Genomic DNA, 12,741 nt, shown 5'->3' on the forward strand with positions numbered 1-12,741 from the left:
GTGGTCTGGGCAGTAGAGAAATTTAGACAATACTTGTGGGGTGCCAAGTTCTTAGTGAGAACCGATCACAAACCCTTAGTTTGTGTCCTGACATCAAGTGGACATGATCATGCTACGCCAAGGATCGCCAAGATGACCCTACGGCTATTGGACTTTGTCTATGAAGTCGAGCACATCCCTGGGCCACAGAACAAAGTGGCCGACTTCCTAAGTAGAGCAGCTGCCATGGAAGAGGCAGGGACTGAAGAAAGGCAAGAGTGGGACGGATACGTGGTAGCCACCATTCAAGACACAGAGGAGGTGATAAGCGCCCAGGACTGGGAGGAGGCCTACAGGGAAGACACAGACCTGGAGGCCGTAAAAGGATATGTAGTTCATGGCTGGCCTGAGAAAAGACACTTAAAAGAAGAACTTAAGAGATACTGGGAAGTCCGAGAAGAACTGTCTTTGGCTGAAAACCCTACATTCTTACTCCGAGGGGACAAGGTGGTACCGCCCAGGAACATTTTGGAACGATTGATGTTCTTACTGCATGAAGGGCACCAGGGCATCACGAAAACGAAAGCTTTAGCAAGACAGGCATACTGGTGGCCAGCCATCGACGCGCAAGTAGAAAGACATGTGCGCTCCTGCGAGTCTTGTGCAAGGTCGGACAAAGCTCAGAGTATGCTGAGGCCACCGCTGGGAAGATTTCCGATTCCAGATGGCCCGTGGGAGATGTTGTCGGTGGACATAATGGGACCAGTCCTGAACAAGGAGGGTACTCAGAAATACGTGGTGGTTGCCATTGATAGATATTCCAAGTGGCCCGAGCTACAAGTCTTGGAGCGAGTGGACACTGAGGCAGTGATAAAGTTTTTGCGCACCACTTTTGTCAGCGAAGGTATCCCGAAGATCATTACCTGCGACAATGGACCCCAGTTCACTTCGGAGAAGTGGACGGCCTTCACCAACAGAAACGGAATCGAAGTGAAGCACGCCCCGATTTACCACCCAGCGGGAAATGGCCAAGTGGAACGTTTTAATCGGGTGATAATGGGCACCATACAGGCAGCCATTGAGGATGGTATGGATTGGGAAAAGGAGCTTGAGAAGATTATTTGGGCTTACCGAATCACACCGGGTAGCACAGGCTACAGCCCCTTCAAGATCTTAAGAGGCAGAGAGGCCTTCACCAAAGATAATGCAGCATGGAGGAAGTTGATTGTCCAGAGTAAGTGGTCACCGGCAGTGGTCAGAAAAAACTTAGAGAGAGCCCAGGAGGTCTACACTGCTCATTACGACAGAAGAAGGAACACTCGCAGTACAGAATTGGACAAAGGTGATTGGATGAGGGTGAAGCTAGCCATCATGAAGAGGAAAGGGGAGAGCAAGTTCTCACCTCCCCTCAAAGTGGTGGAACCCTATGCCAGATCAGCTCTCCTGAGCGATGGTAAGGTTTGGTCCATGGACAGAATGGCGAAGTGCAGCAAGATACTAAAGTGGGAAGATGAAGTGGAAGAAGGAACAGAGAATGTCTTTGAGGAAGGAGAAAGTGAAGGGGGAGAAAGGCAAAAAAGAGAATGTGAACGGAACAGAAGGACAGACAGCAGGTGAAGAAAGAGTAAGGAAAGAGACAACGGAAGGAGGCGAAGAACGGAGGGAGAAGAAGGCAAAGGACGAGGAAGCAGAAGGTACGAGAGAGATAAGGGAACACGAGACTACGGGAGGAGAGAGAAAAAGTGAGAGAGTGGAAACTCGAGCAGGACGGAGAATTAAGGTACCAGAGAGATTCAAGGACTACGAGATGGACTGGAAGTAAGGAGATGGACTGGAAGTAAGACTTTTGTAAATTTGGTTGTTGTGTTTAAAGGGGGGAGATGTGGCAGCGTTCTAGTGTTCCTAGGACGGAACAGGAAACGACAGAACAGGAAGCGGAAGGCGGCCATATTGTCTCTGGCGCCGACCGCTAGAGAAGCTTGCCCCGGCGCTCCGATAATAAATAATCTTCTTGCAATCTAAAGCGGTGTCCGCACGTTTATTACAACTCTCAGAGAGCTTAACCCCCCCCCCCCCCCCCCCAAAAGGCAGCACTTCAACAGCAAGCAGTGGAAGGACACAAGCAATGCGTCCATGCTCCAGCCATGGGAGGAACAAACACGAGGAAGGAAAGCCCCCAAAAGCCCACTATCTGCACTTAACCTGTACCGATCCAAAGACCCTGTGTTCTCTCCTGGTAGCTGCCAGTGCCCGCCCGGAGTCTCCCACACAGGAGGACCCTAAGCCCCGCACACCTGGTGCCCACTCCCCACGAAAGTGTATAGTCTTTCTTTTATCTTTTGTATTTCACTTACATTCTGCTGCACGCTCCATAATCCAACCAGCTGGCACGCTCCATTGTTTCACCGGATGATTCCTCGCAGAGGAGTGTATCTTCGAACATGTTTACGTTCGAAGGTGCGTCCCTCGTGAGGCATCTTCCAGTTAGAGCCACAGCTGCTGTTAGTATCATTAAGCTGTTGGACTTTCTGGAAGGCGGGAGCACTCCCGTGTTGATGCGGATATATACTTGGAATAAAACTACCTTTTGATTGTATCCTGCTCCTGCATTTCATCCTTTCGGGATAAATGCACCTTTTTACAGAAAGCAAATGGAGGCGGAACCCTCCCATCAGACACTGAGCCATCGGTGCTTCTACCCCAGGGTTGGCCGAATACTCTGCCCTCTCCTGGACGCCCACAGCCGCTGCCAGTAGGCAGCGAGACACAGAATGGCCGCCCCCTTGTTTTAACACCCCCACCCCAGAATCAAGGGCTCTGTCTCCTCACAGCTCCTGCCTACCAACCTGACAACACCCCCCCCCGGCACAGATTCAAACAGAGCGAACTCGACCCGAAGGAATTGCAGCACCGGTTCCGTTACACACAGACACGTTAATTAGCTCATCGTTCATTCAGTTGTCCCGGAGCCGGGGGGAACGCCAGAGCAAAGTGAATAAACACACACACCGCTCCTACGACAACTGGGGCAATCACTTCCGGTGTTGCTGAACAGCCACTTCCGGGATTCAGACCTTCTTTTCCGGGGCGGACTCTTTCTTTGGATCTCCGTAACGTTGATTGGACTGTACCTCCTCCTAGTCCCGCCCTGACTTGTCACTCAGTATGACCTGGCGTTCCTATTGGCTGTGACCGCCTTCACTCTGTGGGAACCTCCAGCGCGGAGGCGAGGCTGGACCAGCAGTGAAGTTTTAAACTCTTTTATTGTGATCTCCCGCCGGAGCGCGAGGGCCGGAGTGGCGGCAGCGATGATGGTAAACAGTGGGGCTGGGCCAGCACCGTGAGGGGACGGGGATGAGTGGCTCTTGGGACGGTTCTCCACTGTCTCCTCCCCCCCTAACTTCCTTGTGCCAGTGTGACTCTAACCACTAGTATATGTAGTGACCCTTGTACTCACTACCATTCCTATGTGACTCTTAGAGTTTATGCATTTGTATCTCTTCTTTGAGTGACTTTACCACTTGTACATTTGCATTTTTTTCTATTTGTATCTCTTCATTGGGTGACTTTACAACTTGTACATTTGCATTTTTTTCTATTTGTATCTCTTCCCTGTGTGAGTTTACAACTTGTGCATTTGCAATTTTTTCTATTTCTATCTCTACCCTGTGTGACTTTAAAGCTTGTACATTTGCAATTTGTTTTCCTGTTTTGTATCTTTTATGTAACTCATGTAATCCTAAGTCCGTATGTATCGCAACTGGTTCTTTTTTAAAGAGCTCGGACACCTTCGGGTAATGTTCACGCTATAGAAAATCAAGTTAAATAAATAAAAATTAATATGCATGCGCTGCAAACCCCAGACAGGCTCCCTGTGACCTGTGCGTCACCAGACAGGCCTTTTCAAGTACCCCTGCACCAGGGGCGGACCGACCCAGAGGGCCCGACGGTTGGTCTGACAGGTCAGAGTGGGTTGTTTGTGGTCTGTTTAATGGTTTGGTGTATGTGCAGTGGATTTCCTTGACATTTATTTCTACAAACAATGTGTCCTCGTTTTATTACAATGTTTGCAGCAAGCACAGATGCATGCAGTCTTCCATGTCTTGCAAAACACATTTCCAGTGTCCTTACAAGTTCAAAACTGCCCCAATTTGCAAACTTGGGAAACTTTTTCTAGTTATAATGGGAGCACTTATCTTTTGGTGCCCAGGTCTGCTTTCTGACCCAGGTATGAGTTCCACAAAGAGCCCTAGTATATTTCACAGGACCACCACGAGGGCCAAGTTTATCCCTGAATTGCTTGGCCTCTTCCTGAGCTGCTACCTCTTCTCAAAAGGTACCTGAACGTATTTCTGGGGCGGATTCAATCCAGTGGGCCAGGAACGACCACTCTCCTCTCCCGACACATGGTAACTCTGTTAGCCCAATAGATTTGCTTAATTTTGATACAGTGCTGCAGAATAGGAAAGCGAAGCATAGAACGGAACCCTGACTTCATCCAAGTTTCTCCGCTGACAGTTGAACGAGTCTCCAATGCAACCCTAACCATTGCCATAATTTCATATCCCGGGATGTGTCAATACATTTCTAAAAGGGCCCACCATTGCACATGTCACAGGGGCATAATGCACTTCCCTGCAGCTCTTGTGGTGCAGGAGGGCACCACAACCCTTCAGAGGGGCCCTTTTAACCCAATATCAATTAATATCTGTGACATATAGAAAAGTAAGGCTCCTCTCTTCACATTCTCCAGCGGGCCCTCTCTCATTTAGTGTTATGCTACTGTCAACGCAAAGCTCACCTGTTGGTCCCTTCCCTTTGTCCTCTGGCTCTACCTCGTCACTTTCTAGCCCTTCTCTGTTCCTTCACTACCCTCCGTTGCTACACTGTTATTGTCCACTCTTTCTCCCCAGTACTTGAATTGTAAAAAATTGAATACAGTTCTTTGTTTTGTGCAATCACAGGTTTGACTCATAAAGTAGCATAGAGAGTTAATATGCCTGCTGCAAAGCACATTGTAAAACATACATTTTACAGATTTGTATTTTGTGTTGATAGGTAAGTGGGCTACTGCTTTTGACACTGAGATCAATTTGTTACATTGAGTTCATAAATTGCCGTCCTTCTAATATAGCACACTTATCTATTTACTGGCATCAGGGAAGCGCATGTAAACTGCAAGGCAACCGAGGTTAGAGCACTACACAAGGTACTTGGACTGGCAGAGTCCTGAAGTAGGCCGGCGTGACCCCAATCATTGGGCACAGACACTCGGCCGAAACATGTCGACTACCTGGCAGTAAGGAGGGGTGTAAGGAGCACATTATTTCTCCCTATCCCCACCATCCTTCACATTTTTATCCTGGCTGGAGGATCTATTTTTAAAGTATAGGTATAGAGACACCTCCGAGCTAGTTTTAAACCCACACTGCACTTTCACTTTCAGCATTCCCAGTCACTATTGAAAGCATTGTTTTCTCTCTTTTAAGTTGTTTGTCTTCCCTTACCCTATTGCTCCACCCCAGACGTTAGCTGCGACTGGGTGTATTGTAAGCAGCCCTATGATGAAGCATGTCACACACCTGTGTGAGTGAGGGCAGTATTGGGACACACAGCACGTGCCACCATTGGACCACTTACACCACGATCTTCACTCCTTACTCCTCTTGGTGTGTATAAGACATCAAAACCCGACTTTAGATAACTCCAGCTGCTAAACTTTAGGCCTGCACTTATTGTTTGAAAAATCTAAGCACTGACTGTCCTCCTTTCTTTTTACTGCCCCTTCTTTTCCTCGTAGCTTCCTCTATCTTGTGGCTACTTCTCACTCTTTTTCTTGTGTATTACTGGCCCCCCTTGTCAAAGCCCCTCTTTCTCTTATTGTGGATGCAAGCGTCACTCCAGACCATGGGCTTTTTGAACCTCTCAGACCCTATGGCTCCTTGACTGGTCTTGCCACCGAACTGTGTTAGTCGACCATTGAATCCACAATCCTGTTTCCCTGTTAACTGACTGTGAATATACCCTTTGGCACTTTGAATGTTTTAAAGTCTTGAGAGAAACGTATGTTTTCCGCTTGGGGTTGTGGGCTTTTGGCCCACTGAGTTTCTTAACATGGAAGGGGTGGGGGTACACTGAACACTGCATATTGAATGTGGCAGTGGGGCTTGCTTATCCACAGGGGAATAAGGAGTAAGTTCAGCCGTGCCATGCAGGCATTGCCACTGGAATTATGCAGCGGGTTTAAACAAATCATGCAGCAGCATTCACTAAATTGTGCCGCATATTGCTCCACATTTTCCAATTCCTATATATGCGAACACTGATTGATTGAAGGTTTTATCCTGTTGGTATCAGTTTATCACCCAAATATGGCAATCTGCAACTGAAAGGTGGCCAGTTAACCATCCTACTGCGTAACGGCAATTTAGTACGTTTTGATCCATTTGAGCAATTCAATAGGATTTTGTTTTTGTTAAAATCTGAAAGTTACGCAGCATACGATGAGTTATGTGGCAAGTATGGCAAATCCAAATCGATTCAGCGGATGCTACAGCAACAAAATCTCATATTACCAGTAGCCATTCGGATAGGATGCAAATAGTCCTATATTTAGATAAAATGCCATCTAGTTCTTTCTGCAGACCAGTGCATGCTGTGCATCACAGCCAATGTTAATCTATGTGTTGTGTGTGATAAATAAATTAAAGATGTTTCATTTGACAAATATCAGCCCAGCCGCAAACTATTTACCTAATACATGAACCAGGCCCAAACTGATATACTGTTATTGAAAATCACCAGCAGGATATTTATATTTCAAAATATCCTCATCACACTAAGAAGTGGGTCTCTGAGAAAGGGTCAACATTTTTGGCTAAAGCCAGGACCTGAAATTCCAGTGGTTGGGAGATCTTGGTGTAAGACAACGAAAACCTCTTTCCATAAAGTAGGTTATATTTGCCCAATGGTAACCTCCATAATTTATTTTTCTCTGCTTATCAACTTCTTTCTAGGTGCAAGGAGAAATACCACAAAGTCACGAGGCTGAGGATGAAGAGTGTCAGAGTACCAATTTAATGGATATGTATTACAAGAAGAAAAAAAAGAAAAGCCAATATGCAGTGACTGAGGCTGCAGAGGAAGCGATAATTGAAAAAGAGCATTCAAGGACCCACAGGAAGAAGGGAAAGAAACGCCACAATTCCCACTCTGAGGATTCTGAAGTAGCTATTGATGTTGAGTCTGAACCCAAAAGTGGCCACCAGGATAGCTTGAACACAGCTGGGCAGAGACTGCGAGGAGCAGATTGTGCAAGTGGGAGTTCAGAGGAAACCAAAGATGGAAGTGTGCCTGTCAAAGTTGCAAAAGCAAGTCACAGAAGATGGGTGGGTGATGAAAGTGATGAGAACAGAGAGGATGCGGTTGAGGAGAATCCTTTGCAGATGGACGGCGAGCATTGCATTTTTGGTGTCAAAAAGCACAAAAAAAGCAAAAGAGCAATCCGCTCAGAAGAAAAAACTGATGACAGCGCAGCTACTTCCGACCAGGGGATTCCCGATACTTTAGAAAGCGCACTCAAGACGGAAAGGAGACACAAGAAGCTCAAGCGAAAAAAACATACACTAGAGGAAGAGAATAGAAACCGTGGGGACGATGATGATAGTGAGTCTCCTAGTCCAGGCATACCAACGAGTAGTAAGGGTCAAGATGGAAGCAATTGCCATGCAGATCATCTAACAGGGCAGAATGGTTTTGATTGTGACTCTGTAGGTGGAGGTGACCATGGAGATAAGGTAGTCCATACCATCCTTACTAGTCTGCATAATGAAATGTCTGTCAAAAAGAAGAGAAGCCACCGTCTCCATGAATGCGATCCAGAGCAGGGAAGTCCTGATGACTCTTCGTCAGACATTTTTGAAGAGCCCTCCTTAGAAACCAAACATAAGAAAAGTAAACACAGAAGAACTGTAGAAGAATATGCATCTAAAATCTCTGAAGATGTGGTTCGAAGCGAGCACTCAGACAGACCAGACAAAATCAGGAAAAAACACTTGATTTCAGAGGAAGAAAGGGAAGGTCAAGATAGGATCACCACAGAGGAAGATGTAGAGGGGCACAGTTCCAGAAAATCAAAAAAGAAGAAAAAGAAAATGAAAGAATGGGGCACATCAGATGAGCTTGAGGCACAACAGACTGGTGTCTTAGATTCTGAAAGGGAAGAAGTTCAGTGGGAAGAAGGAAATACCCAGCAGGCAAGAACTGGTGGTTTAGAAGAGACCATTAGGAAAAAGAAACATCGTAAATCCTCAGACCATAGGACTGTCACAGTGTCCGAGGTGTGTCCCTCTGACGATTGCAGTGATGAAAGGGAAGCTCTTTCAAGCCCTCATTCAGTAGGGTTCTCGCCTGCTCAAGGGTCAGAAGCGCAGACCCGCAAGGACAGAAAGCAGAAAAAACAACTGGACACGGAAGAGGAAGCTACGCTGGAAGAGGAAAGGTAAGCGGTGAATTCGTTTTGACACTTGAGTTTTATCCAGTGTGTACATGACCCAGTTTCCTAGCCCATGTTTTGGAGTCCGATGAAGTGATGCGTAAGTACAAAGCCATCTATCTGTATTTTAGTAGACACGATTCGCTGTCCATTTTCTCTGTCTGTAAACCGGTAGGCAGACACAGGCGTTATTGAGATGCTTTTTAAAACATAGCCTTGTGGATCTGTTTTTCTGCAGAGTAGCAGAGACGAGCCCTCCTGTAAGTTAATTGGATAGAAGTGGCTCTGGAGTAGCCTTTCAACGCTGACCACCATGCTTCCTCAAAGTTCCTCTCTACCTGGGGCTTTTCGGTGCCATGTTGGGAATTTGCTCTCTACCAAGAACTGTTCAACAAATCTCTAAAGCCTACAATTTTACTGGAGAGACTGGATGCTGATTTGAATATATACCTAAGAATGGGCTGTTTTAAAGCCAGGTATTGTAGCATCTTGTGCTTACTGTGTATGAAGAAACAGGCAACTTTTTTTTAAACTTAAGGTACTTAGCTAGCACCGCTCAGCGGAGATCCCAGCCATGCCATTCCAAAGAGAGAGCAGTCCTATTTAAAAAATATATATTTTTATTAAGTTTTCCCAAAAGCAACATATGATGCATAATGGTGCAGAAAAACAGTGAACATTTGGGAGTGAAAACATATTCGGTCAAACAGGAAGCAGTTCTGTTACATATAATATCAGGCATAGTCTTCAATAAACATTGGTAATTTTTCATGTATTGGGCGACAAAGTGCACCATAGGATCTGATCCTACATTTCACACTGTGGTGAGTGGTAGGGGCTCATCACCCCTTCCTCCCATAGGACTGCCGTCAGGGTCCCCAGGTCTTAAAAAAACCTTTTTGGGGCACCCTCTTGCATTGTACGTTGCCCTTTTTGCCCCCATACATATATATAGTCCATTCCTGTTTTCCATTCCCTCAATGTGGGGGGCCCTGTGACACCCCAATGCTTGGCTCTGTCCCTCATGGCCACTATGAGTCCTAGGTTACAAAGTAGGAGTTTAGTTCGGGGGACATCAATTTCTTAGGGGGATTCATAGCAGGATAAAGTTGGCATCCATCGTAGGGTGCCCCCCGCCCAACTGTGCTAAGTTCATCTATGATCACGTTCCAATAGGACCATATACTATGGTATTCCCATAGAGTGTGTATGTATGTACCTCTTTCTGTGTGACAGCGAAGACAGTCGGGTGTCTCTGCCCTGCCGAAGCTGTGCAGGCAGGCCCTGTCGTAGTATATTCTATGGAGGATTTTATATTGAATCGGTCGCAGCCGGAGATTATTGGCTACTTTCCTTGGGTGCATTAATGCCGCCTCCCAGTCCAAATCATCCAATCCTCATGTTGTGGTTTCCTATTTGGCCCTTAAAGGCTTTATATTATCTGAGATATTATTGACGAGCGTTCTGTAGGTCCAGGAGACTGCCTTCTCAGCTATTTCCTCTTGAAGCAGTCTTCCTCCTAGGTTCAAGTTCAAGTTCAGGGATTTATATAGCGCACTACTCACCCAGAGGGTCTCAAGGCGCTTGGGGAAGGGGGTTCAATTTTTGGCAAATAGCCAGGTTTTAAGTTCTTTTCTGAAGGAGATGTGGTCTTGAGTAAGGCGGAGGTGAGTGGGGAGTGAGTTCCAAGTCTTGGCCGCCAGGAAGGAGAAGGATCTGCCACCCATAGTGGATTTTCGGATGCGCGGGACTGCGGCGAGGTCTTGATTGGACGATCTAAGTTGGCGGGTGGGTGTGTAGAAGGACAGTCGAGTGTTGAGGCATTCGGGTCCTAGTTTGTAGAGGGCCTTGTGTGCGTGGGTGAGAAGACGGAATGTAATTCTCTTGTTGACGGGAAACCAGTGGAGGTCTTTTAGGTGTCCGGTGATATGATCTTGGCGAGGGATGTCCAATATGAGTCTTGCTGATGCGTTTTGGATGCGTTGGAGTTTTTTCTGTAGTTTTGCTGTGATTCCGGCGTATAGTGTGTTACCATAATCCAGTCGACTCGTGACCAGTGCGTGGGTGACCGTCTTTCTTGTTTCGAGGGGGATCCAGTGGAAGATCTTTTTGAGAATACGAAGTGCGTTGAAGCAGGAGGATGAGACTGCGTTGACTTGTCTGGACATCGAGAGAGAGGAGTCTAGGATGAAACCCAGGTTGCGTGCGTGGTCTGTGGGTGTGGGTGCTGTGCCCAGAGCGGAAGGCCACCAAGAGTCGTTCCAGGCAGAGGGGGAGGATCCAAGGATGAGCACCTCCGTTTTGTCTGAGTTGAGTTTTAGGCGACTATGTTTCATCCATTCGGCTACTTCTTTCATGCCTTCGTGAAGAATGGTTTTGGCGGTGTTAGGGTCTTTGGTGAGGGAAAGGATTAACTGGGTGTTGTCGGCGTAGGAGATAATGTTAAGGTTGTGTTGACGCGCGATGGAGGCGAGTGGACTCATGTAAACGTTGAAGAGGGTGGGGCTGAGTGATGATGATGATGATCCTTGTGGTACTCCACAGATGACTTCAGTGGCCTCTGATTTGAATGGGGGGAGTCGGACTCTTTGAGTTCTCCCGGCGAGGAATGAGATGATCCAGTCCAGTGCTTTTCCTCGAGGGAGTTGTTGGATTCAAGGAAGGTGGCGAGTTGGCTGTTGACGGCTTTCTCAATGACTTTGGCGGGGAAGGGGAGGAGGGATATGGGTCGGTAGTTTTTTAGTTCAGAGGGGTCTGCTGTGGGTTTCTTCAGGAGGGCGCTGAGTTCGGCGTGTTTCCAGCTTTCTGGGAAGGTGGCAGAGTTGAACGAGCAGTTGATGACATCACGGAGATGGGGTGCGATGATGGAGTCAGCTTTGTTGAAGATGTGGTGGGGGCAGGGGTCGGTTGGCGAGCCAGAGTGGATAGAGTTCATTAGGTGGATGGTGTCTTCGGTGGTGATTGGGTTCCAGGCGCTGAGGTTGTTAGTTGGCGGTGTGGGATCTGAGGAGGGTGGGGAGGGTTGTTCGCAGGGAGAGTTCTCGAAGCTGTTGTGAATGTCGGCAATTTTGTTGTAGAAGAAGGAGGATAACGCATCGCAGAGGTCTTGGGAGGGAGTGATGTCGTTAGATGCTGCGGCGGGGTTGGTGAATTCTTTGACGATGTTGAAAAGTTCCTTGCTGTTGTGGGCGTTGTTGTCGAGACGATCCTTGAAAGCTGATTTCTTGGTGGATCGAATCAGTTGGTGGTGTTTGCGGGTGGCCATGTTGTCGGTGGTTGGGTTTTTTCTCCATGTTTTCTCTAGGGTGCGGCATAGCTTTTTGGATTTTTTAAGGTCATCATTGAACCAGGGAGCCTTTTTGCTGTCTGAATTGATCTGGTGCTTTTTCAGGGGTGCTAATTCGTCAGCGCTGTGGGTGATCCGTTGCTTGAGTTTGGTGGCCGCTTGGTTTGGGTCCAATGAGAGGGTGGGAGGGTTTTGGTTGAGTGATGTGAGGAGTTGGTCGGAGGTGATTTTGTTCCAGTTTCTCAGAGGAATAGGTAGTGGGCGGTTGTGGGTCAAGGTGGTTTTGTAGCTGAAGTGAACACAGCTGTGGTCCGTCCAATGGAGAGCTGTGGTGCGGTCGAAGGAAATGTGCTTGCTGGAGGTGAAGATAGGGTCGAGCGTGTGTTCGGCTATATGGGTGGGGGTGTTCACAAGTTGTTTGAGTCCGAGATTGGCCAGGTTGTCCAGAAGGGAGTTGGTGTTGCTGTCGTGTTTGTTTTCAAGGTGGAAGTTGAGGTCTCCTAATAGAATGTAGTTCTCGGAGGCGAGGGCATGTGGGCTGACAAAGTCAGTGATGTCATCGCTGAATTGAGTGCGGTTTCCTGGAGGCCTGTAGATGAGGGTGCCTCTGAGTGTGGTCCTAGGGTCGGTGTGGATCTGGAAGTGGAGATGTTCGGCGGTTGTAAGATTATCGTCGATGCTGGTCGTGATTTTGATTGTGTTCTTGTGGATGATGGCGATGCCTCCTCCTGTTTGGTTGGTGCGGTCTTTTCGGATGATCTTGTAAGCGTCCGGTATGGCTATAGCGATGTCGGGTGCTGATGATGTGTTCATCCATGTTTCTGTAAGGAAGGCGATGTCCGGTGATGCAGTGTCGAGTAGGTCCCAGAGTTCAGTTGCGTGTCTGTGGACCGAGCGGGTGTTCAGTAGGATGCACTTCAGGTGGTTAGAGTCGGAGCTGTGTTTGGAGGAAGTGGATTTGGTGAGGGTCCTGAAGCAGGTG

The 12,741-nt window shown here is 47.6% G+C and overlaps 1 protein-coding gene across 1 annotated transcript in view; it reads left to right on the top strand.

The window, feature by feature from the left end:
- The first annotated feature begins 3,170 nt into the window (after window positions 1–3,170).
- Window positions 3,171–12,741, top strand: part of TTF1 (transcription termination factor 1) — a 96,916-nt gene continuing 87,345 nt past the window's right edge. The window contains exons 1-2 of the mRNA XM_078646175.1: window positions 3,171–3,293; window positions 6,996–8,479. Coding sequence (XP_078502301.1) covers window positions 3,288–3,293; window positions 6,996–8,479 — 1,490 coding nt within the window. The 5' untranslated portion in view covers window positions 3,171–3,287. The remainder of the gene's footprint in view (window positions 3,294–6,995; window positions 8,480–12,741) is intronic.

Source organism: Lissotriton helveticus, chromosome 5_1 (genome assembly GCF_964261635.1).
Source record: "Lissotriton helveticus chromosome 5_1, aLisHel1.1, whole genome shotgun sequence".
In the NCBI taxonomy this organism is placed as follows: Eukaryota; Metazoa; Chordata; class Amphibia; order Caudata; family Salamandridae; genus Lissotriton; species Lissotriton helveticus.